Here is a 27,574-nt window from a genome sequence, read left to right on the forward strand (position 1 = left end):
TCTTCGTATTGTAGATGGATCAGTCATTAGGCTGCTAATCTGGATTGGCCCAACCCTACAAGGTTCTGGATATCTCCTGCTATATGCTGAGTAATCTGATCTGCTAGTAAAGTCAATGGGAGCTGAGGTTGGCGCGTCACTTCTTAAACGCCACTGGCTTTATTCTGTGCCCTCAGGTTGTTCAGCCACTTAGCTGATTTGAAACAGAGCACTGGAACAAAATATGTTCTAAGTGATTTTTAACTAAAAGCTAATGTGAAAATGTTGGAGCTTGAACCAATGTAAACATATTAAATGTAAAACCATTTTCAAATGTAGTAAAGAAAAAAATCACACAGTGTTCCTTCTCCTGAAATTCCTAAAGGATACATTTCTCCTTCTGAGTCATGGTTTCATAAGATTATATTTTATTAAACATTCTTTACAAATTTTAAAATATTGCTATTTTACATGCACAGAGGAAAATCAGTTGAACAATTGTTCATAGGCATCCATTTAAAATCAACCACAAAAGAGGAACACTTTCTTATTATGTCAGTTATTAATGTACTTGATATGTATATCTAAAGTGCATTATGTTACAAAATATATATATGTATAGAAAAGTCAGCAGCACCAAGATACTTTAACAAAATAAATACACCATTCAACAAAATAAATTATGGTAAATGTGACAATAATAATTGACTTAGCCTTAGCCAAAAAAAAAAAAAAAAAAAAATTCACAATAGCCAAATGTGCAGTTTCAGAGAGCAATGGGGGAGGCGGCTTTATTTCAATGCATTTACAATATTTACAGATAATAAATATTTCTAATACTTTCCATGTGTTCACTATTACAGAATACTGCAATATGTTTTCCAAAGATCTCAACTGAAAATTCAACGCCTCCTGCAAAGAAAGAGGGGGGAGGGGGGACACAAAGGGGAGAAAATATTAAATTTCCCTGAAAATAAATGGACACAAGATTAATGGTAACAGTTCTACAAGTAATATAGGGTGTGCCTTGCTATTAAATAGCCCCTCTAGGAAAAGCTGATTAATAACATTGAGCTATTAGGTTTCTTCTTTTAAGTGTCTACAGTTCTTTCAATGCAATTAAACTAGCGATGCAAGGAACTGCACACTGCTTTCACGCAGCTAAGTCTGTATCATCTGCAGCTGTCTACTCACAGAAGTAGGAAAAAGCTTCTGCTTCATTTAGGCCCTGATTCAGAAAGGTACTTAAGCACATGCATAAATACCACTCAAGTCAATCAGGCTACTTCGGAGCTGAAAGTTAGGCATAGTTTTAAGTAGTTTGCTGAACTGGGGCCATAAAGATCAGTTCAGATAACAGATTTTAAAAGCCCATATAAAACCAGCTGGAGGAATGAGAAAAATGGGCATTAAGGGCAAGGCTGAAAAGAAGCCCATCTTTAGCTAACATGCCCATTCTATTGCTTGCGCTTTGTTTCCTATGCTGCCTTTGTGATACCATGTTTACTATTGTCAGATACGTTCTACTGTTGTCATTTGGTCTGTCTTTACCACTGCTGGTGGACTATGAGCAACCATTGAACAAGGAATTATTTAATTGTGAGGTATGTATTTCTATGACATGAATTTTACTTTAGTACAATGTGTTCAGGACCTGATTCTGAAGAGACACTAGCTCCATTCACAGCACAAATCAACTGAATGGTTATTGAATTAAAGCTTTGGGAAAACTGAAGCTGCACCTTTGTGAGTCCAGGAGGAGTCTAAAGGCCTGACCCTGAAAATGTGAGCATTTTCTGTGAGGCTCTGAGCACCTTCAGCTTGTACCAAATTCAATGGGACTTGAAGGCATTCAGCACCTTGCAGGATCAAGCCTTAAGGTCAGGAATTGCTCTTCTGTACTTAATAGGTGCCACTGACAGATTGGTTTTAATTCTATAATCCTCCCCCTCCACAGTGAATTCAAGAGGCTATACGCAGTATCGCCTGCCACCCATTCTGTATCTTATTTATATTTTGTTTTGTTTTTTCCAATATTGATATTTTTCTAACAGTGGAAATGCTGCAGGGTTTTTCCTCTCTCACTGTGTGCAGTCCATTTCTGTAATTGTATGTTGGTTCCCTAGGAAACAACTATAGGATGGAATTTGATTGGCTGTGTTGACGGACTGATTGCCAAAGTTGTGGGTAGAGTTTCACATGGCAGACTTGTGTGGGTGTGAGACACAAAAAAAAGAGGAAATTCTTGACAATTTAAGGGGGTTTTATGTGCATAATGAAAGCAAGACTACATCTAATGTTAGGAGGTTAGACTTTTGAAAGGTTTCTTAGGAAATTAGGTACTAATAATTTAATTTAAGTGGAATGGGAATATAGTTGGGAGTGTTGTAAGAACAATTTTTTTTTTAAGTAACTGGAGTAGAAGTGTTAGCATGCATAAATTTGTACTATATGTAAACTAATAATATTGATGTACATTGTATATTAATCACACAATTAATTGATTATATATGTGTGTCTTTACTATATATGTGTACTTTTTAAAATGGATTATGCTTTAGTTCTGGGTTTAGCTTTTAGCCTTGAATTTAGAGTTCAAGTTGAACCACGAGTTAGGTATGGGTTTCATGGTACCAAAATCTTACAACTGCTCTCTGTGGTTTCTGACCTCAAATGTCAGAAATATTGCAAAATCAACTAATTTTGCAAGACTTTTCTCATATCGGGCTGCACTCCTACCAGAACTAGAAAGCAAGTCTCTTCCAGTTTTTGTTCTGATAGAACAAGGAGTAATGATCCCAAGTTGCAGTGGGGGAGGTTTAGGTTGGATATTAGAAAAAAACTTTTTCACTAGGAGGGTGATGAAGCACTGGAATGGGTTACGTAGGGAGGTGGTGGAATCTCCTTGCTTAGAGGTTTTTAAGGTCAGGGTTGACAAAGCCCTGGCTGGGATGATTTTAGTTGGGAATTGGTCCTGCTTTGAGCAGGGGGTTGGACTAGATGACCTCCTGAGGTCCCTTCCAACCCTGATATTCTATGATTCAGATCTGCGAGTTCAGCCAAACTGCAGTCATGCCTTCTTTCCCCACCAGCAGGGAGAGTTTGTGGCATATGAGCCCTCAGATCAACTCTGTGCAACCCGAGGATTACCCTTATACAGAGGTGATTGTCCCTGAGCCAGCTAAACTGAGTTTACAGATGTGTTATGCCAGCACTGCCATGCAAAGTGACTCTGGTGCCCTGGAGGCTTTGGCCCTCCTACCTAAAATGTGTAGGGAGAGGCAGGGGTTTGGATTTGAGATGCCAATTCAAACACAGGGCTTGCATATGTTTGTAAAGAATGACTTGTGTTATTGAGTAAAAATGATGATGAATTATGTCATTTCCTGAATTAAAAATTATTAAACAAAAGGTTTCAGATTTCAAGTTGACAGCTGTTTTGATTTAAGGTGTAGAAATGATAACATCTGCCAGCTCACTTGGATAATTACAGATAAAGAGCATGTACTCGATTCTCAGAAACCAGAACTGCTGTGTGTTCTGTAAGGGAGGAATTGCAAACTGCTGTTTTAAAACTTTCTTTTTATTTAATAAAATAAAAAAAAGCTAGCTTTTATAATTAAGTATTGCAAGTATACAATCCCTTCAAGACTCTATTCCTCTGCTAACATTGCAATAAGGGTAATCATGCCAAGAGGCTAGGCCAAATCCACAATGTACTGTAAAGTTGAGCTTCCTTTAGGCATATAAGGACATTAGCAATTTAAAACTTAAACCAATAAAATCGATAGTGTAGTCTTTGTTGGATTTTATTTTAATACTACTCTTATCTCTGATGGGATCTGTAAATGAAATACAATCAAATGCTTTGGGAGTTTTAGCCCCATTACTTTAGTTTCTGTATAAGTGCGCATTTGAAGATAGGAGCTGTTTTTCAGCTATCTTAGCTCTGTAACATTTATTGCAACTTCTTAGATGTATCAAACATCTGATTGTATATGCCCTGGAACAGGGGTATTTAAAGGGTATTTCTGAACTGCGGCGGGAAGGGGTGATTCCCCAGTATGGGTAGGCAGACTCAAGCTTGAGCTAGTATGCTAAAAATAGTACTGTGGACATGGCAGTACTGGCAGAGACTCAGACTAGCTACCCAAGCTTGGACCGGGGATTGGGCAGGCTTAGACTCCAGCAGCTAGCCTTAGCCGCTGCTACTGTCGCTGCAGCCATGCTGCTATTTTTAGCAGGCTAGCTCAAACAGAGCTAGCGCAAGTCTGGCTGCCCTCACTGGGAATCACACCTCTTTGCTGCAGCGTAGCCATATTCTCAGTAACAATCAAAAGCAGCGCCAGTTACACCACTTCTTCTTCGTAAAGTTCTGTTAACTACTGACTTGTCATTAAGTCTAAGGCCCAATCCCAAATTTCTTACTCTGGCCTAGATAAGGCCTGGTGCTGAATGCCAGGAACGCCCCTGACCTCAATTGGGAGTTGAGGACATGAGGCTCCTAGCAGGACTGGTCCCAAAAAGATTAAATAAAGGTGCAGCTTTTTAATAAAACCCATGGTTCATGGCATCTCTCTTCAAATAATTTACTGTGAAGCAAATTGCTCTTTCGTGTCCATTGAGCCAAAAGTGAAGGGGAAGAGGTGAAGGGAGAAGAGTGTTATGTGTTTTCTTTTTAAATTCTTTTTGGAATTGAATGTTTCTGTTTGCCTTCTGTACACAAAGCTGTTCAAGCTCAAATCCAGACATGAGATGAGTGCAAGCGGGGCTGGCGGCTCAGGACACTTAGTAGAGAGACTCCAACTCACCATCGCCCTTAAAAACCTTCATTGTCATACATGGGGAAAACATGTCTCTCTCCAAGGGTAATGCTCAACATTTTTCAGCAGCAATGTAATTGTTTCTCAAGCTGGCAGAAAGATGGAGCTGAATTAAAAAGTCCTAATGGCAGGGAAATTTTTATGGCAAAAGGCTGGTCTGCACTGTTTGCAGATATTACTAAAAGAGAAACTTTCCGTGTTCTCCCCTAAGGTTAAACAGTAAAATGAAAAACTGTAAAGTAAGGGTAGGAAAGTTGCCAAGGAGCAAGGGGAAAAAAGCAAACTCTCCATTTTATGATGCAGAGCTTTAAGTAGAGCTCAAAGCTTTCAGTCTGCTGAGGCCTAAATATGAGACACAGATCTGAAACAGGGATACCAAAGTAAAAGCAGAGTAGGAAATTTTAATAGATGTGAGGTTCATTCCTTTGGCATAAATAACACTTTCTGTAACCTCAGTTTCACAAATCTCTGTGATAAGTAATTTACCATAATTACTACTGACAGAGTTGTCCAGAGTCTAGAGCAGGGTATTGGGAGTCATGAGACCTGAGTTCTAGTCTTTGCCCTGCTGGTGAATCACTGTGTGAGTCATGGGCAAATTGCTTAACTTCTGTACCTCAGTTTCCCCAGCTGTAAAATGGGAATAACACTTACCTTTGTAAAGTGCTTTGTAGTTGCACAACATTTTGAAATGTCCTAAAAATTGTTATTAATTTATATATTATAAAATTCCAGATTTGTGTGAGGCAGAGGTAAAATGTAACAATTCCAATAAATAAACAAAATATATGGCGTGTCTCCCTGGTAAGGATAAAGCATGATTACCTTAAATTGTGATCATGTGTAGTACCAGAGATGTCCAAGAGGGGGACCCCTTCATTTCCATTACCAGACCCTCTAGAATTTGGCCATGCTGAGCGGGTTCGCCTCTTTTTCTTTTCTTGTTCCTTGCGTTTTCCAGGCTTTGGTTTCTTCTTCTTTCCCGATGTCTTCAGGGGCTGCTCTTTGTATGTCTGAGCTTTGTTTGTCTCCTGAGTTAGGTATTTACCCTCATCTTCACTGCCACATCGGACAGGGTAGTTCTTTGTGTTAGTCGGAGGCTTAGGGTTTGGAGAAACTTCTGAAGTAGCCCGGATCTCTGCTGTGTTAACACCTTCAATGAGATTTTGAAGGAAGATCCTCCTTCGTAGATCTTGGATAGACTTCCCTTTGTCATGCAGTAGCTGATGCTCTGATACAGCTCTTTTGCTAAAAGAAAAAGAGCAGGGAGAAAAAGATATTTTATAATTTCATTATCAGCCAAAACTTGGCAAAACTCATCTCTCCTCTGGCAGCTGTAGCCACAGTGAGCAGTGAACCAACTTTCCAGCTCTTAGTGTACCTTGCTAATTCAATGCTGGAGCAATTTCTTGTCAGAGTAGCTGTTCCCTGCAGAGAGGGAAAGGACCTAAGCCAGTAATAATTCTCTGTGGACCCATCACACACCACTGGACCTGTGGGTGGATTAGTCAATGCTCTGTTCTAGGAAAGCATTTCTTAATGGTACAAGGCATTCTATCTAGGCACTAAAACAAGGAAGGCAGTTGCCAAAGTTAGGAAAAGAAGGGAACCAGATAATGGAGCACTGCAATCACATAAAAAAGGGAATAATAAACACCCACAGTGAAACCTGAACCTCTTTTTATGCAGCATTGTTTTAATAACTTTCTTTTGCTCCATCATATAATTAAAAAAAATACACTTATTGAAACTTAAAAGTAAGGTGTGTAACTGCTGGTATTTTCTTTATGGCAAAATTTTCAAACTTGAGTGCCTAAAATTTAGGCAACCTATAACCATATTTAGACACCTAAACAAGTGGCTTGACGTTCAGAAATTGTGAGCACCCAGCAGCTCCCATTTACTTCAGCCAATACTAGATATGGATTTAAGTGGATTTAGGAACCCAAGTTTGAAAATTTTGACCTGAATTTCTGGTGTTCTATATTTTCTCTTGTGCATTGTGCCAGTCCATTTCTGTGGTTCCCCTCACCCTTTTCTTTGCATGTCTGTTCCTTCTGATTCCTCCCTGACAGACATTCTTCTAAAGCTCCTATATTTGTCCCTTTTTATTGTTCATTGTGGCTGACATTTTGGTTCATTGGAACTCTTAACCTATATCTGTTTTTGAGGAGTTGGGAGATGATTTAACTGGAAGCCCTGCCAATGTTTCATACTTGGCTAACAAGGTACGGTCATCAGAAACCTTTGAGAATGGATGGTCCAAGAGCTGTCTGGCCAATGAATAACCATGAGAAAATACATATTTTTTCCTTAATGCAGGGTGGATGCCCCCCTGCACTGTGAACCACAAAAGCATATGAGGTGGGCTTATAGTTATGTTCCCATGACTGCTAAAACCCATAGTCCTTCCAGCTTGCTTTACCTCAGTGTGCTGAGACGGGCTATGCATCCTCTTTTATTGTATCAGGGTGCTACCTGGGATTGGACCCACTCTAACCAAAGAAAATGAATTAATTGCCTTGCCTTGCCTGTTGTACAGTAATTTCGTCTGTAGCTGATGCAGTTTCTGAATATGGATGAGCAGGGAGAAGACCGATAACTGTCTCAGAGAATATTCACCCCAACTATCCTACTATACTGTGGAGTTTCAAAATGTGGTGCGGTATAACTATACACCAAATGATTGAGCGAGGTCTGTAATTTGTTATCTTCAGTCCCTTCTGAGCTGGCTGTCATATGTTGTGGCCTTCCAATGTAGTCAATACTAGAGCTGTTTGGAAGTTAGCAGCTTCACGTAGTAGAAGTTTGAGAGCATCTCCTTTGCTTTTTATCCATGTAGATCATCACACCCTGAGTTTTTGGTTCAAATGATCCCAAATCTCAAAGTGAAATTCAGTTCAAAATGCCAACTTTTCCTGGCTCCACAATAACATTATGAATTGATCATTATTTTGCTCCAAAGCTATATATTGGGTATATTTGCTCAACATGGGTCCTAGATTTGCTCAAAAGAGTCAAGTAAGTCTTTTGCTAAACATTCTGAGTTTCAAGAAACCTGTAGCCAGGTGAGTTTCAGGGGACTTGTGATTTTTGTGCAAGTAGATGATACTTTTCCATTGAACACTTCTAAGCAAAAATAACATGGCCTGATACTGAGTTGGTGTAAAGGGACACAGCTTCATTCACTTCTGTGGAGCTGCAATCATTTACACTGGCTCAGGATCTGGCCTATCAGAAAAAATATGTAATCAGTAATCATCCATTCTGCAAAACTCTTCCTGTGATGCTACTCCAATCCTTCTAATGGCCTATATCAGGTACATACCCACAGTCACTCTGATGCTCTGTCTTGTACACCTCACTTCATAGCCATAACCAGCAAAGGTTGGCTACTAATTACCTCCTTGCTTAGATCAATCCGACTTGCAAATGTCAAATGTTAAAACCAGCATCGTGCGCTCATCTGACTGTGGCAAACTTCTGTTATGTTTCTCAATCTGTCCACTGTGACTCACATTACTTTACTTTACTAACTAAAGAACTGTATTTTCCCAGGATGTTTTCATGGGAAATGTAGTTATCATTCCACCCTCCTCATTTATAAAAAGCATACAAAATCTTAGTGCTTTACTGAGTTTAAAATAGTATGCCTCATATGAAAAGCTTTCCTACTGCCTCTTAGAAAATACCAGGGATAATTGCTTTTATCACAGAACACAAAGCTGCCTTAATCCTCTACTGTATATTTAGTCAATTTACTTACTGTTACAAAATCTTGAATCTTAAAATCTTGTTATTAAGAACTCTTGATTGAAAAGTAATTCCATTTTACATAAATAATCTAAACCTAGAGTACACACAATACAACCAAACAGCATTACAAGACCCACTTCTTATTTGAGTGTAGATTTCCATTATAATCCATGAATTGACATGCGGATGGATGCAGTGCCAGGAAGGGGTGGGTTTCAATTTAAATGTCTGTCTGATATTTAGCATGCAAATCTGGCCCCAAACAACATTCTGCTGTTCCACGCGACTGTATAATATTACTCAGAGTTATATTTCACATGACTTTTATTACCCAGCCAGACTTGAAGATTACATTTTGTCTCCCAGTTTCCTTTGGGAAATTTCTGTTTCACAATATACAAAGTGAAAAATATGTAACAAATATAAATCTCCTCCCCCCCCCCATTACCAACCCCAACCTAGCTGCTCAAGTAACTCCTTTGTTTGTAAACCCAAGGAAAACAACTTGCTGAAGAAGGTTCATGTACGAAAGTCCTTTAGAGAAGTGTCCCATAACACAGGTACAGGTATCAACAATGTGATGAAAAGTTCCCATCTTTCCCCTCCCCCCTCCTCATCATTCACAGTAAGGAAAGTGGTGGAGTCTTGAATGTGTGTATTCAGTTACTGGTATTAGTTGTATATGACAAATAACTTATTTACAAGAAAAATTTTGTAGTACTAGCAAGCAACACAGTTAGGAAATATTAGGATGTTAGGGATAGGATGACCCACTAGAGGTCCCTTCCATCCTTCTATGAAATATGCTTCTCACTGAAAGGAAAACAGTCTGACCCCAAACCAAATGCAGTAAATGTTAAGCTAACATGTGGGTAAGCACTTTTGAGAGAAAGATGTAGATCATGGTTTCTGTTTGCCCAAAGTGCCCAGACGAATTATTGTATACAAGAACGTTCTATATACCTATGTAGCTAACTAATCTTATGTCTCATTATGGAAAAAAGTACTTAGGCTTAAATACTACAAATCCAGGACTTGTGAACATTCTGATTTCCAAAATGTTACTTTTGGGTCACTATTCTCCCCCCCCCCCCATTCATTCTTCTTAGGAAGTTTTTTTTTTTTTTTTAAATCTTGTGTTAGTAGCAAAGAGTCAACTTTCTGTCTCAAGTTTTTTAAATTAAATCATTCATTATTGAATCATTATCGTACTGCAATGTTCATTTGGGGCCTGATTCCAAGCTCATCTAAATCAGTGGAAAGATTTCAATTGGCTCTGGATCTAGCCCTTAAGGAGGTATCCTGCCAAGGGCTGAGTGCCCTCAGCTCTCGTTGACTCCACTGGGAGTTGAGGTGCTCAGCCCATCTCAGAAGTGAGCGCACCGTTTATGCTAAGGGGAAAATATTTGAAACTAGGGTGACCAGATGTCCCGATTTTATAGGGACAATCCTGATATTTGGGGCTTTTTCTTATATAGGCTCCTATTACCCCCGCATGCCCTGGCCCGATTTTTCACACTTGCTGTCTGGTCACCCTATTTGAAACAGACTTGGAGATGTGGTGATGCAATGTCTAGGCATGCTGATAAAAATATCTAATTTCTCTTTGAGTCATTGCTTGTTTTCCAGAAACTTCTTTAACAGCTAAAACATTTGTATAACATTTAATGGGCCCTGCAATCTGTACTCAGGCAAACTTCCCATTGGTTTCAATGGGAGGTTTGCCTGCATAAGAACTGCAGAATGGGGCCTATGCTTTAGTTCTTTTTGGCTATAATAATGTGTCTAATTTCATCTACTACTGATTTAAGCCCTCACTGGAAACCTATGTCTATACTTGAAGCGAGTTATTAACCATTAGCTCTAGGAATGGTTTGTGGTGATATTAAAACAGGGTGTATGTTTGCATGTGGTGTTGGTGTTTGTGCTGTACCCACAAACAAAACTACATGAATGCCACTGACTGACAGCTAAATAGTTTCTTGAGTACGTTTTATGTGCTATACAAAAAGGGAATCAAGAAAAGCTTTTTGACAACTTAGCACCTATTTTTTCATCCCATGATTTGGAGGGTGGAGGAAAACAGGAAGGGATGTATTTAATCTTGGCATATATAAGTACTGTACTCAAAAAGATAACAGGTATTTCTTATCAAATCTTAATTTAAGCAAAAGTTGGCTCAGTTCCAATTCAAAGATTCTTAGCCAAGGAAATAGAGTATTTAACTGTGCTTTATTTTTTATTTACATGAATCCACACATGGATTCTCTGCACAGCTGATGAGAATAAAATGGTTTCAAAACAAAATCACAAAATAGTTCAAGGGTAGTTTGCAGCAGTGCAAACTATACACTGTAGCTTTATCATCAGTACAATGAACACAATTTGCCCTAGGAGGTTTATAATAGACTTCCATTAGGTGCCAAAGTTCAGACATGTCTCAAGTCATTTCACTTAGGGGATTTATTTGATAATAGAGGAAATGATATATGGAACACTTGTCCTGAAATACATACATGAGCACTTATAAGGAAACCCTTTTGAAGTTGATTACATGTACAGTATGTGACATTTTCCTCTAAACATTCTTGACAGGGTTTTCTAATTCATTCTCTCTCTCCGGTCTGACTCTTGCTTCTGAACGGGATAGAAACGTCAAGTCTTGTCAGCTGCCTTTTAACCCTTTGACACCTCCCCCCCCCCCCCACTGTACAGCTTGAAGTGTTCCTGCCATAAAATATCTGATACAGATCAGTTAACTAAATGTCTACAGAGAGTAAGTAACATAGCTACATGTGTAGGCTATTGATCTAGATCACTTTTGTGGTTTCTTTTCTAGACTTAGCTTACAGTACAGTGATATCTATGTTGATGATTACTGGAGGGATAAGGGGGTCATTTCCTGAGCAAAATATCTCCAATCAGATAGATGGCAATCTACAAAATGCTTCTGTCTCTAGGTCAGTTATTTGGCTCCAACTGATGAAATTATTACAAAGTGGCACAAGTCCAAAGAAAATATTTCTATATTTAATTTTTATTATATTCCCGTCTACCATATCTCTCTCTTGAGCTCTATCAATACCTGTACTGGATCTACACCAATACAGACATATTGACATTCCAGTATATAATCTACACTTGTTAGGTTAAAATAACCTCTCTCGTTTAAAAAAACCTCTCTCATTTGTCTGTCGTGGTGTGAGTAGATCTACATCCAATCATCCGTATGTCTGGCTGTTTATATACACTTCGGCTCCTCAGGTTAAAGCACACTTTTTCCCTTATAAGTGTCTTATAAAGTCAGGGAGAATTGAAAAGTGCTGTAAATCCCTTGTAATTAATTAAAGTGGGTGAGCCTATAAACTGTTCTTTATCTATTGCTTAACCAAAACTGATTGTGAAATACCTGGTCCAGGTAATTCTGAAGCCACTCCGGTAAAGAACTCCAGCAGGTAACAGAAAAATGCAATTGCTAGAGCGCTTGGAACATACAGGGAGCCCCGTTGCAAGCTGTAACATTACAATAGCTGTATACACAGACAGATTTCTCACACCTCCTTTCCCCCTCCCCAGTAATCAGAGTCAGAAAGAAACTTACAGTCTGCGGCTGGTCCCCTCTAGTGATCTCCCATAACAGGGGACAGAATAACTCAGCAGGAAGACTGCGAAACTCCAATGCTGGAACAGTTTAGTGACCATTGTATCCTCTCGGTCTTGGAACCTGCAACGAAAGGAAAATGAGTCCAGTGATACATACTCCGGCTTCTTTCTAAAATAGCAGCTGCTGAGGACTACACCATCTCCTCCGAAGTCGCAAAAGAAAAACAAACTTTCTTGACTCTCGGCAGCGCTCACTTCTTAGAGATCAGCTGCTCCACTTTGTGAGCGCGCTCTCTCTCCCTCTCTCCAAAAATAATCAGAGGCAATTCCTCTCTTCAATACTAATAAAAATGAACTGGTTTGTATATGAATCGGGCTAAGGAGTGTGTTTACATGTCTCCCATAGCAATGTTTAATTAATCTGGCAAGCTGCTATCTCAGGGGTTTATGTTACAGGGCAAACCCTCTTTTCAGAGAGGGGGGAAAATTCCTCAACTCATCTATTTTTTTTTCCAAAACCAAGAGGATTTTCTTCTCTGTACAGATGGGGAGAGCGAGAGAGAGACCGACTTGTATATACATCCAGCTATTATACCTCTTCTAAAGCCAGGTTCAGGTCTTGCTGCTTCCGGAAAGTTTGGGTCCACACTGAGAAAAGGAACCTGAACTCAGGCAAAGTGTGTGTTGTCTATCTGGAAAGCCAGAGAGGTCTAATAGGAGCAGAAGCAGCAGGGAAGGCTTAGAGGCTGGAAAGCATGCTTGGCTGTGCAGGTTGGAGCAGAGCTGGAGCTGAGCTGGGCTTGGAATGTTCACACGCTCTGGAGGCAGCCGCTGGGAAACCTGCTGGAGGAGTCAGTGACTGCAAAGAGATGGCGCCCTAGGAACATGTGCAGAGGGCGCCCAGTACGGGATACCAACAGCCAAAAAAAAAAAAAAAAGAGAGAGAGAGAGGGAGATTTCAACCCTCCCCGAGATCGGGATCAAGAGAAGAAAACACCAGACCACACAACGCACACGCCAACCCAGTCCACTCACATTGCCTGAAGCAGAGTTGGTTTCTCTCCCTTTTCCACCACTGGACCAGCAGCGTGTCTCCCCTACTGCGGCACGCTGCAAAGGAGGTGTCTCCCTCAATGGGTCACTTCCAGATCAAAACCAGCCGCCTCGCTTGAGATTAACGGTGCCTTTCCTCTCACAACCTACCGTCGTTTACTGCCGTCCACCTATTCCCTGGAGGGCTGGTTCCTAACAACTGTAAGTGTAGGCTAGCAAAGGGGACACACTCTCTCTCTCTCTCTCTCTCTCTCTCTCTCTCTCTCTGTGGCCGCGGAAGCTGCTGGCCAGGGGGGAAAAAATCGTGGAGCGTTTCTCCTCTCCTTTCTCAGCGAATAGCCCCCGCTTGGGCGTTGAAGGGACCTGAGTCACTGTGCCTTGAAGTGAGAGGCTCAAAGCCCCGCGGTGCGACCTTCATTTGTGAGACACAGCTTTGGTTTGGAGCAGTAGTTGTGGCTCCTTTCCTTGCTCCTCAGCACAGCTGTGAACAGCTGGCGCCCGTCCAGAACCCCTCGTACATACTTTCTAACCCGTTGCCAGCTGACGGGTTTATACCCTTGGTGGCCTAGCTGCTCTTTCTTCCAGCCAGGGAGTTCCAAAAACTGGTTAGAAAAAAGTCACCTGGGAGAACTGTCTCACACGCTGTCACTTCAATCAGACATCACCCCAGCTGAGTGAACAACAGAATTTTCCATCACAAGGAAACACTTATGTAAAACCAAAGGTAACTCAATCCATCCCTTTATACAGCCGAGTTGCGCAAGAAACTACCCCGGGCTATTATAAAGTAATCGATACTACAGTGACTATATATAGAAAAATCTGTTTTTCTTAATGTTGTAAATAAAATAATTTGTATCTGACACAGTTAACTTCTGAGGAACTTTATAGCATGCCAGGATTATCTCTCGCTGTCTTACTCCGCCTTTTAACATAACGGGGGCGTTATGCTGGCGAAATAAACATTTGGGGTATATGATCCGAATTTAAGTAGCACCCTGATAGCGTGATGTTCTCAGATCCCCAAACCACTGCAGCATGCAACTTTGTATACAGCATCCAGCAAACCCCCCCCCCCATCTCTCTCTAGGATGGCTTCGAATTTTCATCACTTCTCAGGGTTTGTTTTTCAATGCTTCTTTAAACTTCTTCCTTGTTTAGTTTACCTTTTTCCTAAAGCCCTCGAGTTTGGAGTTTAAGGATTTCCACAAACGCATAGAACGGGCAAGTTAAACCTGCTTGCATGGTACAAGAGATACTACCGTCCCCACCACTAGGAGTCGATCCACAGAAGTGTCATTAGTTCAAGTCACTGATTTATTATTATACATTCTTTCCAAGCTGCTTCACAAGCTTTAACGTAATATTAAGATATTTTTTAAAATATAAAAATACCTTTTCTATAGCAAATTAAATTACAAATAGACCATTTTATACCGGCAGGTTGTTTTACATTTAAAACGATATTTGCTTCCATAATAAAACAGCTCAACTACTTAGCCAAGTTTCATACCACACGAGCAAATAAAACCGAAAATGAAAAGGGCTGAAATTGAAATCATGCTGGAAACATTAAATGGCTTATGCTGTAAATAAAGTCACTATACACTTGGTAGGCTATAAATTAAAATGTATAATTAATAGGCTACTTTGATTTACATTGCCCTTTCCACTAATTAAACAATAATTGTGACCCACCTCAAATCCCCACTCCCAAACACACATAAGTCTACTGCTGGTGTTAATGGCAAAACATCTATCAAATATTTTTAGAATTTCCTCTCCCCCACAAATTAAAAAAAAAATCCTCGTACAGACTCAGGAAAAATAAATAACCTTTATAAACTTGGAATACTGAAGTTTCCTCACAATTTATTACTTCACCTTTTCCTTGAGTTACAGTCTTCTGTGCCTTTCAGAGATCACCCTGGCCAAAAAGAGGTTGATCTTCTTAGCAATTGCTTCCACAACTAGTTTCTATCTTTTTTTAAAAAAAAGTGAAATAAATCAAAAATGCAACTGACTTAAAAAAAAATCCCGCCCTAGGAGCTTTTATTCTGCACCTAACATACTAAAGTAAAACGAAGGATTTTAAAAGCAGGTGCTTCCTTCCCTTGTTGCTCTTGTTATTATCAAGGAACAGGAGCTTCTCCTCTTAATATATATAGAGAGAGACCCTTTTCCCGTACTTGAAAAGAATAACTCGTGACATCATAGCCTACCTTCCCATTTACTGAGTAATCATCCCTGCTTCAATAGGGCTGGAAATACATGACTTAAATCCTAGGGCTCCTAAAGTTTTGTTAATGCTCAAAGAAGGGAGAAGTGCCAAGAAGGCTTGGTCTTTAGCAAGGCATAGGCAGGCACGCACTCAGCACCTTTTAGCCCATAGCAGGACTGGGAGTCGATGACTCGATGGTATCTGTTCTACAGCACCTGGTATGGTACTGGCTGAGTTATGTGCCACCTACACGAATGCCTAGCCCGTGAGCAAATTCTAACCTCCCCCAGTATCGTCCCATCCCAAGTCTCAGCCCTGTCTTGCAACAACGCTGAGAGGAAATTTTGTGAGTGTATGTGTCTGGCTTCTGCCTCCTTCCTCCCTTAAACTTATGCTGAGCGTCTGTTCCTGCCTTCTGTGAGAAGCCATCTATTAAAATGTCTATGGTACTGAATGATTTTCGATCTCAGGAATGTTCTTTATCTCACTGGCATTTCATGTTGAAATCCATCCCTTCCGAGAATGTGGCTTCGCAATATATAGTAGATGCACTTTTATGGCTTTCCTAGTTGCCTTAGGACAGCAGCGGACCCAGGTTTATTCAGAACAATAACCACCAAGATCTAATGATATAGCATAGACGTAGACAGGAATAAAAGAGGCTGTTATAAGCACCCCGTGAAAATGACCAAAGGAGAACATCTGAGTAACCCTTGCCTGTGCTCCACGAGGAAATACCAGAGCACACGTTTACCTTTCATTTGTTTAACTCTTACTAGGGGAAAGGTGTGCTGCAGGGCTAAGCAGCAATCCGGTTTTTTCAGTCAACGAGGACAGATAAAACGATAATTTTAGGCAGAGCATTCAAGCCATCCTGAAAAAGTGTCTTTAGCTAACCAGCTAAAGCCCCGGAGACAGTTAAAGCCTTTTTTTGGTGCACAAATCTTATCACATTAAAAAAAAATATTTCCCCTTCCCATGTCAAAGACAAACGTTTGGAAAGATGCTCTTGAATAATTCTGCTTGCCTATGTCCCGATTTTCCATACACATGGACATAAATCAACTTTCCCCAAAAGAAGTTGGCCTGTGAATATTGCTAAAAAAACTGGTATCCTGGAAGAAAATAACTGTTCCAGTTTAGTCACTTAATTACTGGTGTGAAAAAGGTCCATAGCCTGGAAAAGGGTGGGTGATGGAACCCACTTACTAGGGGACTCTCTCTGCTCTTCTTTTTCTTCTTTTTTTTTTCAATGCATTGGGGGGAAGGGGAGGGATATAGAACCATCTCCGCAGCCTGAAGGAGGACAGTCGCTTCGAGTAAGTTTTTCCCCTAATATAGTTCAGGAATGAACTTCAATTAGACTCAAAGAACATAAGAAAACAGGAGGGACAGGTTCAGTTAATATGATTTGCGTTATAATTATACCCTTGAGAAAGAAAGGAAAGAAAAAGAGTTGATACTCGTCTTTAAAAGCATGGTAAATTAGGAGCATTACAAGCTTAACAGCCTTCACCTTTTGGGTTTGAAGTTCAGCACATATCCTCTCATTTTATTCGCAGCTTTGTCAATTTTCCGTGCCAGGACTCTATAACCTCAGTTGCACTCATACAAGGCTTCAGCTTGGATGAGGAGTTAAACCTTCCTATTCTTTCACGGGTGGAAAACATTTATGAAGATCAGCAAAATCTATTCATGACGACAGTTTGACAGGCTTTTTTGGGCGGGGGGGAAATCGAGCGTTAGACCAAGGATTTGCTGGGTCCATTCCGCAAGAGAGAGAAATTCTCCAAGATTTACAAAAATATATATGTAATGTGCCGCAAAGTTTGTGGCTAAAGTTCTGTGGAATCAAAGTGTAAGGTCCTGGAGTGTTGTGTTGTGACAGAATGGTATTTAGTGCAGCTCTGACACCCACCCGCTAGCATACACGATTGACTGTAGATTGTAAGTAGTATTTCTTTATACATACTCGTTTTTACATGGAATACATGTCTGTGTTGTTTACGAGGCAGAAAGTCTAGTACTGTGCTTAAAAAACCCTGGCAATTCCTCACAGGAACTGGCTCCTCCCACTCCCAATGCTAATAGGGTCTCAGATTAGAGACACACTTTAGCCAGTGTCTAATTTCATGTATTCCTCTAATAAGGTAAAGAGATCACTTGGGGGTGCGGGGAACAAAAAAACAAACCCCTCCTCCCTATCAGCAGGACTCGGACGTTTAATTGCATACTATTTGTGCACAACAACCGTATTATTAAACAATGAACAAACAGGACTGCCTCTCTGACTTTAAAATGCAGTGGAAGCTCCCACAGTTTAGCTATTGAAATAATGCACGGTTTATTTAGACAATGTGTATTTCATTTAGTACATTCAAGCAAAAAAAAAAGTTGTGTGGAAATGAATTATGCTTTGCCAAATCTACTGTCTGGTTCTTAGAACGTAGCAGACACTGAAACAACTACTTTTTAAGTTTGAGGGCAAGGAGTCAGTTAGTATTAATTCATAAAGCCTGTTCTTACTATATATAGTTCCATGGTGAATGTAGTTGGCATTCTGTGTTGGTGTAGCCTGTGGAATATGGCAAAACTCCAGGGGATAAAAAGCAAATCAGATTGTGGCTCCGGTGAAGTTTGAGAATGTGTTGGATTGGCTGGTTAAAACCAGTGAGCTGTCCATGGTGGTTAAGGACTTCTTGATGTAAGTTTTCCTCTTGTCATAGCAAGTCACAGACCACCTCTCCAGAGGTGCCTTTTCTGCTATCATCATCATCATGGTGCCTCCCCACTAGTTTTGGATACAAAAGGCATTGAAAAGTGTACCCACAGGCCCTTTTAAAGGTATGTCCATATCCTGTATTAATAACTCTGTAATCCCATATTTTGTAGCGGTGATGGACTCGGAGGTCTAATATGTCCTGTGCCCCTACTTTCTGGTTAATTGCCTACAATGTATGATGTAACAAAGAAATTCAGTTTAGTCCCTGTTCTAATCTGACTTACAAACATATATACACACACACAATTGTCATGATAATTGAAGTGCTAGCAGCAGTTATATTTAGGTTATCTAAGCATTCCCTTAATGACACCCTGCTATCTCATATTAATAACTTCTCATACTTTTACCTTTAGCTGTAATTATTTAGGCCTAGTCATTACCTGACCTTTTAAATATTCTCTTAACATAGGCATTTATTGTTGTTTCTGGTTTTGTTTGGGTTTCAGTTGAACATAATTTAGACCTGGGAAATGAATGTGGCTCTTCCATTTAACTTATACAAAACTGATAGTGAGCAGGGCTGGCTGGAAAACAAGAATTCTGTTTTTCAAAAAATTGTGAGGTTTCACTTTTTTTTCATTCCACTTTGGAAGCAAAACCAGCCTTTTTGACATTTTCGAGCAAGCAAGCATGACCTACCCATGAATAGTCCAGTGGTAGGGCAATCATCAGGCATGTGGGAGACCAAGGATCATGTCCTTGTTCTGCATGATTCAGAGTAGTGAGTTGATACTGAGTCCCCCTAGTCCCAGGAAACTGTAGTGGCTTCCAGGGTCAGTCTGAGAAACTTCCAGCAGAAATTTTTGTCAAAATGGGTACATTTCCAAACACAAAGAGGAAAAAAAAAAGATAAATTTGTCAAAAAATTCCCAACCACTCCTAATACCAAGCAGCTTGACATTTTGGATACACATGTAGAAATCTACAGCTCTGGTGTGTGGTAATGGAGTGGAAGCCCAAAATGAGGAAAGAAAGCATTCTTGTTAGGGAAGAAGAAGAACCCTGTCTTAACAAAAACGTTTCACCACTGTAAAAATAAGAAATATTTCCAAAATGCTGAACCACAAATTTAAGTTGCCTATGAACAAGAATGCCCTGGCATTGCAACAAAGTGTTCAAAGCTGAAGAAGTCAGATGGGTCTTGAGCTCCTTGTGCTGTCATGGGTTTAATTACACTCGTGGTAGGTGTAGAATGGTGGTTGAATGTGCGTTGGGCAGATTGAAATCTTCCTGGTGCTGTTTACAGAACCATTTGGAGACCAGTGTCAGCAATGCTGTCCACATTACTGTGGCTTGCTGTGCTCTTCACAATCTTTGTGAATCCAAAGGTGAGCCATTTGCCCCGAAAGGACCTATGACAGCAATGGATTGCTGAATCGGCACACTGAGCCAGAAAGCGCACCTGTCATAGCTGGAGCAGGATGTACACAGGCACGAGAAATCAGGGCTGCTTTGTGCACCACATTATGGACTTGCATGGGCTAAGGAAAGCAGGAGAATAGTGTGTTTATGGATGTATTTGTATAGCACTTTTTACAGTAAATGAAGTACACTGTGAATGGGGGGGAGTGATTGTCATGAATTGTTAATTGTGGATGAGGTGACTGCTTACACATGGGGTGGGGAGGAGATAGTGGCTTGTGTGACACGAATTGTAGATTCCCATTATTGATCATTGATCTGAATCCTGTATTGAGAAACTATGTTTTGGAGACAATTTCCCAGTTGTGCCTTATGTCTTTTTCTTTATTCTTTGAGATACATATTATTGGATGTGATGTAGAGATGGTAATAAACTTTTAAAATAAAATACAACCCTTTATTTGTAAACATGGATGTATTATAACAAAAACAGTACTGAAGCACTGTCAGGCAGGCCAACTGCCATGGCAACACCAAAACACCAGTAATAAATCAACATCAAAACCAGTAATAAACTAAAGTTCATAACACAAACATTGAACAGTGCAAAACAATGAAACCAGTGCAAACAAATTCCCTACTTTTGCAGGTCCCTTGACCCCCATTCCCCTTTCCCTTTCTAGCACTCAACCGTCAAAACTGCAGGGACATGGAGGATTGCTTGTGGGCATGCTTGCCCTGTCCAACTAGCATTCAGTCCCAGTTGCATGTGCCACCCAACCATGGATTGTTGATTTCATTTCTGGTCTGCAGGACATGGTACTGCAGAGGGGACTCGAGACATGGTATGGGTGGAACAGGAGCCTGAAGTCTTGCGGCTATTAGTGCAAGCAGTGTCTCAAACAAGTCTTTCTGCTGTGCTCTATCTTCATCCCTCAAGTGACATTCCTGCTCCAGAAACCACTGCAAGTCTTGCCTTATGCACTGCAATTCTTTTCTCATTCCGTGCTGCCTGTCTGTGCCTTTCCACTTGCCCTGAATCCTTTCCCCTTTGGTATTGTACCTTGTAAAGGGTTCACTCACCACAGGATCACTTCCTTGTGGCCAAGCATGGCATAGCAGAAGTCTCCAGATATGGCAACCCCTGCCTACAGGCACTCCATTGTTGCTGTGGTCTCTCTTCCCACACCTTGGCCTTCTGGCCAGGTTACACATTAGTCCACCCCTTCTGGGGTAACAGAGAGTCCAAGCCAGCCATAGTGAACATCCTTACAGCAGGTCTTCCATCTGTCTCTGACTGCCATAGTCCTTACACCCCTTACACTCAAGAGGTTTCACCCCACCTTCCTTGGTGGTTGGAAGGGGAGCTGAAGTCTACCCTCTACTCTGGGTTCCAGCTCAGAGACCCTATAGGTAGTAGCCAAGGTCTACTCCCTCAGACTCCTTGCTGTCTCTCTGGACCACTTCCTAGATCTTCTGTGCCCTGGACAGTTACTACAGACTTTCTCCCTGAAGCCCCCTTTTGCTTTCAACCTCTTGGCTTTATAGTGGTGGTCCAGCCTTCCTCAGCTGGGTTTTACTCTAAATTAATCCTGGCCTTCCCTCTCTCAGGCAATGCAAGGTAACCTAATTGGCTTCTTAGGCCCTTGTTAACCCTTTCATGGCTGGTGTGAGATGTACACCCCATCACATACCTGTTTGTCCACCATCATTTCATCACAGAAATGCTTCCTCTTTGACTGGTCTGTGACAGTTCGGAATCCCAGGCTCCTGCTGCAGTGTGGCTAGGCAGCTGAGGTGGAAGGGTCTGAACTCAGACAACAAACTGCACATTATTGTCTCAGTACTTAAAAAAAGGTTCAGTGCATCCTCAGAGAAGAGGGGCTATGGAATCTCAAGGCCAAAAAATGATACCTTCTAAAACTCAGCTTCAGTATAGTCTTAGAGGAATGTTTTGGTGCCCAGAAGGTGCATGAACACAGCTAAGTTAAGCAGAGTGAAAAGAATGCCTGCACAATGGAAAGTTGAAATTTACAAACACTGTACAGTAACTCCTTGCTTAACATTGTAGTTATCTTCCTAAAAAATATGACTTTAAGTGAAATGATAAGTGAATCCAATTCCCCCATAAGAATTAATGTAAAGGGGACGGGGGGGTTTAGGTTCCATGGAAATTTTTTTCACCAACAAAAGACTCTCTATATATAGACTCTATATATATTATACACACATATATATATATATATATATAGATAGATAGTGTGTGTGTGTATAATATATACACACACTATAAGTTTTAAACAAACAATTTAATACTGTACACAGTGATGATGATTGTGAAGCTTGGTTGAGGTGGTGAAGTTAGAGGGTGGAAGAGGGAGGGATATTTCCCAGGGAATGCCTTGCTGCTAAATGATGAACTAGCACTCGGCTGAGCCCTCAAGGGTTAACACATTGTTAATGTAGCCTCACACTCTACAAGGCAGCAGGAATGGAGGGAGGGGAGACAGCATGGCAGACAGAGACAGAGAGACACACCCTGTGTGAGAGCGAGATAGATGCGCATTGCCCCTTTAAGTACGCTGACCCCACTCTAAGTAAACTGTCTTGTTAAGTAGATCAGCAAGTTGAGACAGCAGCTGCTGTCAGCAAGCTCCCTCCATCCTGAGTCTTATCCTGTTTGGCTTGTAACACTGTGGCGTGGCTGATTTCTCCAGTGCGGCATGCTAAAAAAAGAAGGCAATATGCGGTTCTTACTGTTAACACTCCAGCATATCTTTGTAAAAACGTGCAGATATCTAGTAAAAGTGTAATGTTAAATGATTGTTTAACTGTTGTTTGTGCTTCCTGTCTCCATTTTGAATTCCACATGGTGGGGTGGCATTGGTGTGAATTCTGCCTATAGTGGATGCACACTCTTACCCCCGGCCTGTAATAAAAATTGCATTGGGTTATAAACCAGAAATCCCTCCTGTTCATATATTAACAACAACAAATACTGAACCAAACAATTACCAGGCTATGGGGCTACTCTTGCCTCTTCCGTTTCTGATGCCAGTTCTGTAGCGGGCTGCTTCTTTATCAAACAGCTCCTCCAAATATGAATCCAGAATGTGTTGCAGCTTCTCTGGTGGCAAAGCCTCCTTGGGAACCGGTGTGAGCACCAGACTCACGTCACTAGCCTGATCTGCTGCCTGCTGGCTCCCCTCCTAGACTAGATTCAGAGGTCAGAAGGTCACCATCCCAGATTACCAGGCTCGAGTGAACCCCTAGGGGCTCAGTGCTCAGCGCAGTACCCAGCACCCAGTCACAATCCTTGTTAAAGAGGCCGGAGGATGGGGAGTTCCCAGAGGTGCAGTTCTCATCCATGGCTTTCCAATAGTCACTCTGGAGCCGATTAATCGGCTCCCTTCATCATTCACCAGTACATTGAATCCCCTATGCTGCCAGCTTATTTGCTATTTCTGGTACTCTTACTGTAAGTCCAATACCTTGCTTGCCTTGCACCACAGATTTACCAGAATCTGAGTGCGGTGTGGTGACCAGATTGCAGCACGCTTGGCAAAGGACGTCTTGTCAGTGACCATAGTTAATGCAGTAGAAGGTTCACTGTTTGCAGCTCAACACTCAGAATAAAACGGAAGGGTTAAATGCTGCGCAGCTACACTTGAACCGGGTGGTTGCTTCCATTTCCTCGGAGTTTTGTATAGAAAGGATAGGAACACTGACCCATGGGACTGTGGGATAACACTGGTGGACTCTCAGGACACGAGTCTGGAGGACCTGGGCCCAAGCTGCATCCACACTGCAAAATGATGCACTGTGGACCCGAGATCCACTTGGACTCGGACTTGGACCCACTCCTCTTGCTGGGTCTCGTGGGGCGTTGGTCCAGAGGGATTGCTGGCCCAAGGCAGATAGATTTGTGTGTAGACAGAAGAGAGGATTGGGCTCAAGATCAAGCCTGACTCTGAGCTGGGCTTACACTGCAGTGGAGACATATCACCTGAGGCCTAAGCAGTACCAAGTAAAATGGAGCAATTACTTTATTTGTTTTACACAGGTCACCTGTAATGTAATGTAATGCATAAAGTTCCCACGGTTCACTGCATAGTCTACTTGAGCAACAGAAGTAGTGCACAGGCAAACTGGTATAGCAGATACGCCTGAGGGAGCCATGATTAACCTTTGAAGGATAGGACTCTGTTTGCTAGCAGACCAAAGGCAGAAATTAAATTCAATTGGGAAATAAATTAAAAGGTCTCATCCTGTTATCTACTCATTTTCACCTGTTTTTTTCTCTAGGTGATTAAAAATGTTTACTTAAATTGTTCCAACACTTTACCAGACACTGAAGATAAGTATATTGCTCTGTCTGTCTCTGGGTTTCCCTTTTTAATAAGAATAGGTATTCTAATATTTGTCCATCTCTGTCCCTCTGAGACCCAACTATCCTTCATGTTTTCTCATAATTAACTGGAATTATCACTACCCTTCTAGTTCAAGATTTAAATCCTGTAGGAACCTGAAACTTGCTTGTCACACACTAAAGCAGTTGTTCAATGGCTAGTGTCAGTGGGGGTTTATGCTCAGCATTTGGAACAATTTACCAAGGGCCATTATGATGGATGCTCCATCACTGACAATTGTTAAATCAAGATGGGCTGTTTTCCTAAAAAATCTGCTCTAGGAATTATTTTGGGGAAGTTCTATGGCCTGTGTTATAGAAGAAGTCAGACTAGATGATCACAGTGGCCTTGGGATCTAGGATTGGGCCTTTAATGAGCAAGAATCTGGAACGGTTTCCTCAGATTAATCTTAAAGTGGCTTCTGACTGTTTCTCCTGTATTAAAGTGTTGTGATGTGTGGGGTTTTTTTTAAAGAGAATATCTCATCTCTTAATCCAAATAACAAAGTAGTTAGTTCAGAGTCAACTGGCTTGGCTCAGAGTCAGCTGGTCTCAGTGTACAACTGTTAAATAGCCTGTGTTTCTCTGTATGGAACTTGTTAAAAGAGTAAGGCAGTCTCTAAAGCTATATTTGGTTTTACTCAAGTCATGGTAGCATTGTCTTAAAATATGAAACTGGGGAGAATTGGGATAGTGGTCAGCACAGGGCACTGCTAGTCAGATGACCTGGGTTCTCCCAACTGTAGGCAAATCACTTCAGGTGAAATTCACTGTGGTATGGAAGGCTAGTGCAAGCCCTCCAGACCTCTTCTGGGAACTTGGGGGAAGAGGGAGTTAATGAGAGCAGTCTGTGCACTCCTTGCATGCCACAGAAATGGTCTCTGCATTAGCCCCACATATGATGGTACTGAAGGCCACACTTAGGGCAGGATGGGGCTGACTCCAAAGAGAGGCTAGAGATCTGTGCCAATTGGCACCAAAGCCCCGCACAACTGACAGGGGAGGCCATAGCTGCCATTCCATCTCTGAGGCTTAAATACAGCCACAGGCTGGGCCCTGTGTTGTGGGGTAGCTTTCACTTCATTTGCTCTGCACTCCACCTGCACACAGCCAAAATACTCTGGCGGAGTGGATTTCACCCTAGGTCTTGATCCTGCAAGTCATTGAGCCGGATGTGCAACTAGCCACACCCTGCTCAGCAAGATTTGCTGTTGATTATTTCTGCAGGGTTGCTCTGAATCTAAAGTGGGCATTCTTCTGGGTGGAGCTGGGGAGGGGCTAGGAGCTGGGCACAAATTGTGACAAAGCTCCCACTTGTTGTAATGGGCTCAAGATCAGTCTCAAAGTTATGGCATGTCCCAACCTGCAGAAACTCCTCAGCCGTGTGTTTCACAGGGGGATTTAGCCATTCTGGGGAGCACAGGCAGTCAAACCCACACAAGCGAAGTACTAAAGAGGGCCCATTCCAGACCCTAGCCATTGCAGTAATTTCCAGAATGACACCACCCCCAACGCTGTAGACTGGAAATATTGAAGTCCAAACTCCAGGAATCCCATGTGCCATAGAAAGCAGGATCCTGCAGAAAACACATACGTCCAAATATCAGACTAGATTACAACTGTGTGCTTTCTGATTAGCTATTCCTGGAGGCCCACACTCACACAATTTTTTCCATATTTATGGCAAATAGACAAAGTGGCAGTACATGGAACTGTCCATTCATTCACCAGACACCACTATGCATACTACATAAAGCCATGAGATTAGCAGGAATAACAAAAACCTGTCCTATTACAAAACCAGCGTTTGTTAGGTTAGTCCTGACAATTTGAACATCCTGCAGATCATTTTAAGTGCACATCATCCCACATGTGTCACTTAGAGAAAAGCCATAAATTCTGCTTAAGAAACCAGCCACTATATAAAACCAGCACAAGGGGGAGGAGGGAAGCAAATTTCACTTCCACATCTACAGATGTGAGGAATTGCAGCAAACGGTGCTATAAAAGACAGCTGTGTACCATGTAATCTGTTGTATAAAATTCAGAACAGGATTTGTAATCAAGGGTTCCACTTGCTTGTTTATGAAATACTTTGTCTGGATGTACCCACAAGCATTCTGAAAACAATTGTGATAATTGTACAATCCTCAGGAAACCTGGACTCATTAAGAAGTAGTGATGATCTAGTTGTCTGCACCTGTGGGGAGCCAGTTTGCACAAATCTGTTTAAGCCCCATTCACACAATGTCAATCTTACCCTAGTTGCAGATGCTCAACTTCAGGTCCAGGCTTGTCTTTATGGCTGTTTACTTGTTATGTTGCAAGACAAATTTACTAAAAAAATTGAAAATAAAACAAAAGCTACCCTGTGTATTAGGCTCTACTGAACAGTGTCATTGTGAAATTAATGTGCCTGTTTTGGTAGACATACAAATGTTGCATAAGGCATTCTCTAGAAGATCTCTAAATGTTAAAATGTGACATATGTTTCATCAAAAAATCCTAGCTCCATCTGCACCTCAGAGCATTTGTGTACATTTTAAATATTATTTCATACTATAGTAGTATCTAGATGCTTCCAGGAAGTATCATGGCCTCTTTGTAAGTGGGTGCTATACCACCATTTAATAAAAGAGACAGTTCTTGCCCCCCAAAAACTTACAACCGAGGTTAATCACAAGATGCAGTAGATGCATGTCATGGCACATGCTCCTCTCCCACTGACAATAAGCCTAAAGAGCATCCCTGCACTCAGGCAGTGCCTTTATCAGGTTCACCTGCAGAATAAGCTCTACCTGGAGAAGGAGAGCTTAAAAAGGTGAAGCTGGCCACAGGATGGGGTGGAAGTATTTTGCCTAAGAGGAGAAGCTGTTAAAAACTTTGAGGGAGCTCAGTAGCCAACAAGCTCAGCCCAAGGCAGCAACTAGCCTTCCTTTTCCCGCTCCCTTGTTTAGGGTATACAGACACTGCAGCCCTGAGATGGCTCTGGACATCTGCTCTCCATCAGTGCCTGTAGTTGGACTTGAGGAGTAGCGCCAATGACTGGACCCAGAAAGTGAGCTCAATTCCTGTAGGGAAGAGTGAGCTTGCCCAGAAGTGGGGGCTCCCATGAGGGAATCAGTGGCAAGAGCCCAGATGAGAATACGGCCAAGTCCAGGCTGAGGGTTGGCTGAAGACAATGGATGAAACAAACAGGTGGGGAGAGAGGATGAGGTAACAGTAATACCAACATGCTTTTGCATAAACTAGCTTTGGGTCACTTTGGCTTGCCATCTTCCCTAACCATTATTACCAGGCACTGTTTTGTAGGCATCAAGGCAGAAGCAAATCTCAAGGAGGGATTTAAAGAAGTATAAAGTAGTGGCTCTATGGCCTTTTTTGTGGTGTTTCATACATAAAAAACAGAATGGGAGGAAGCACAGACATGCTTGATGGAAAAGTGGATGAACAGACAATAAAAGCTGGCACCATTGGTGAAGGGAAGGTGTTGGTCAAAAATGCAGTAAAATAGTATGTCTGCCAGGTATGATGGGCAAAATCATGAAAGGCCTTAAATGTAAGGGTGAGAAGCTGTTATTTTA

General features: G+C 41.4%; 1 protein-coding gene across 4 annotated transcripts; it reads right to left on the minus strand.

Annotated features, from left to right (window-relative positions):
• Positions 1-402: 402 nt before the first annotated feature.
• PTHLH (parathyroid hormone like hormone) lies at positions 403-15,595 on the minus strand. 4 transcript variants are annotated; one of them, XM_034784550.1, is made up of 4 exons: positions 15,099-15,595; positions 12,160-12,282; positions 5,628-6,050; positions 403-891 (listed from the first exon to the last, which is right to left on the minus strand). In XM_034784550.1, exons 2-4 carry the CDS (start codon positions 12,258-12,260, stop codon positions 882-884), a joined length of 534 nt encoding a protein of 177 aa, XP_034640441.1. In that variant the 5' UTR covers positions 12,261-12,282; positions 15,099-15,595; the 3' UTR covers positions 403-881. The 4 variants fall into 4 exon arrangements, with proteins under 4 accessions (XP_034640441.1, XP_034640448.1, XP_034640433.1 ...); XM_034784557.1 differs by having other exon boundaries at positions 15,084-15,595; XM_034784542.1 differs by lacking the exon at positions 15,099-15,595 and adding an exon at positions 12,757-13,030 and having other exon boundaries at positions 404-891.
• Positions 15,596-27,574: the final 11,979 nt, after the last annotated feature.

Source organism: Trachemys scripta, chromosome 1 (assembly GCF_013100865.1).
Source record: "Trachemys scripta elegans isolate TJP31775 chromosome 1, CAS_Tse_1.0, whole genome shotgun sequence".
NCBI classification, from domain to species: domain Eukaryota; kingdom Metazoa; phylum Chordata; order Testudines; family Emydidae; genus Trachemys; species Trachemys scripta.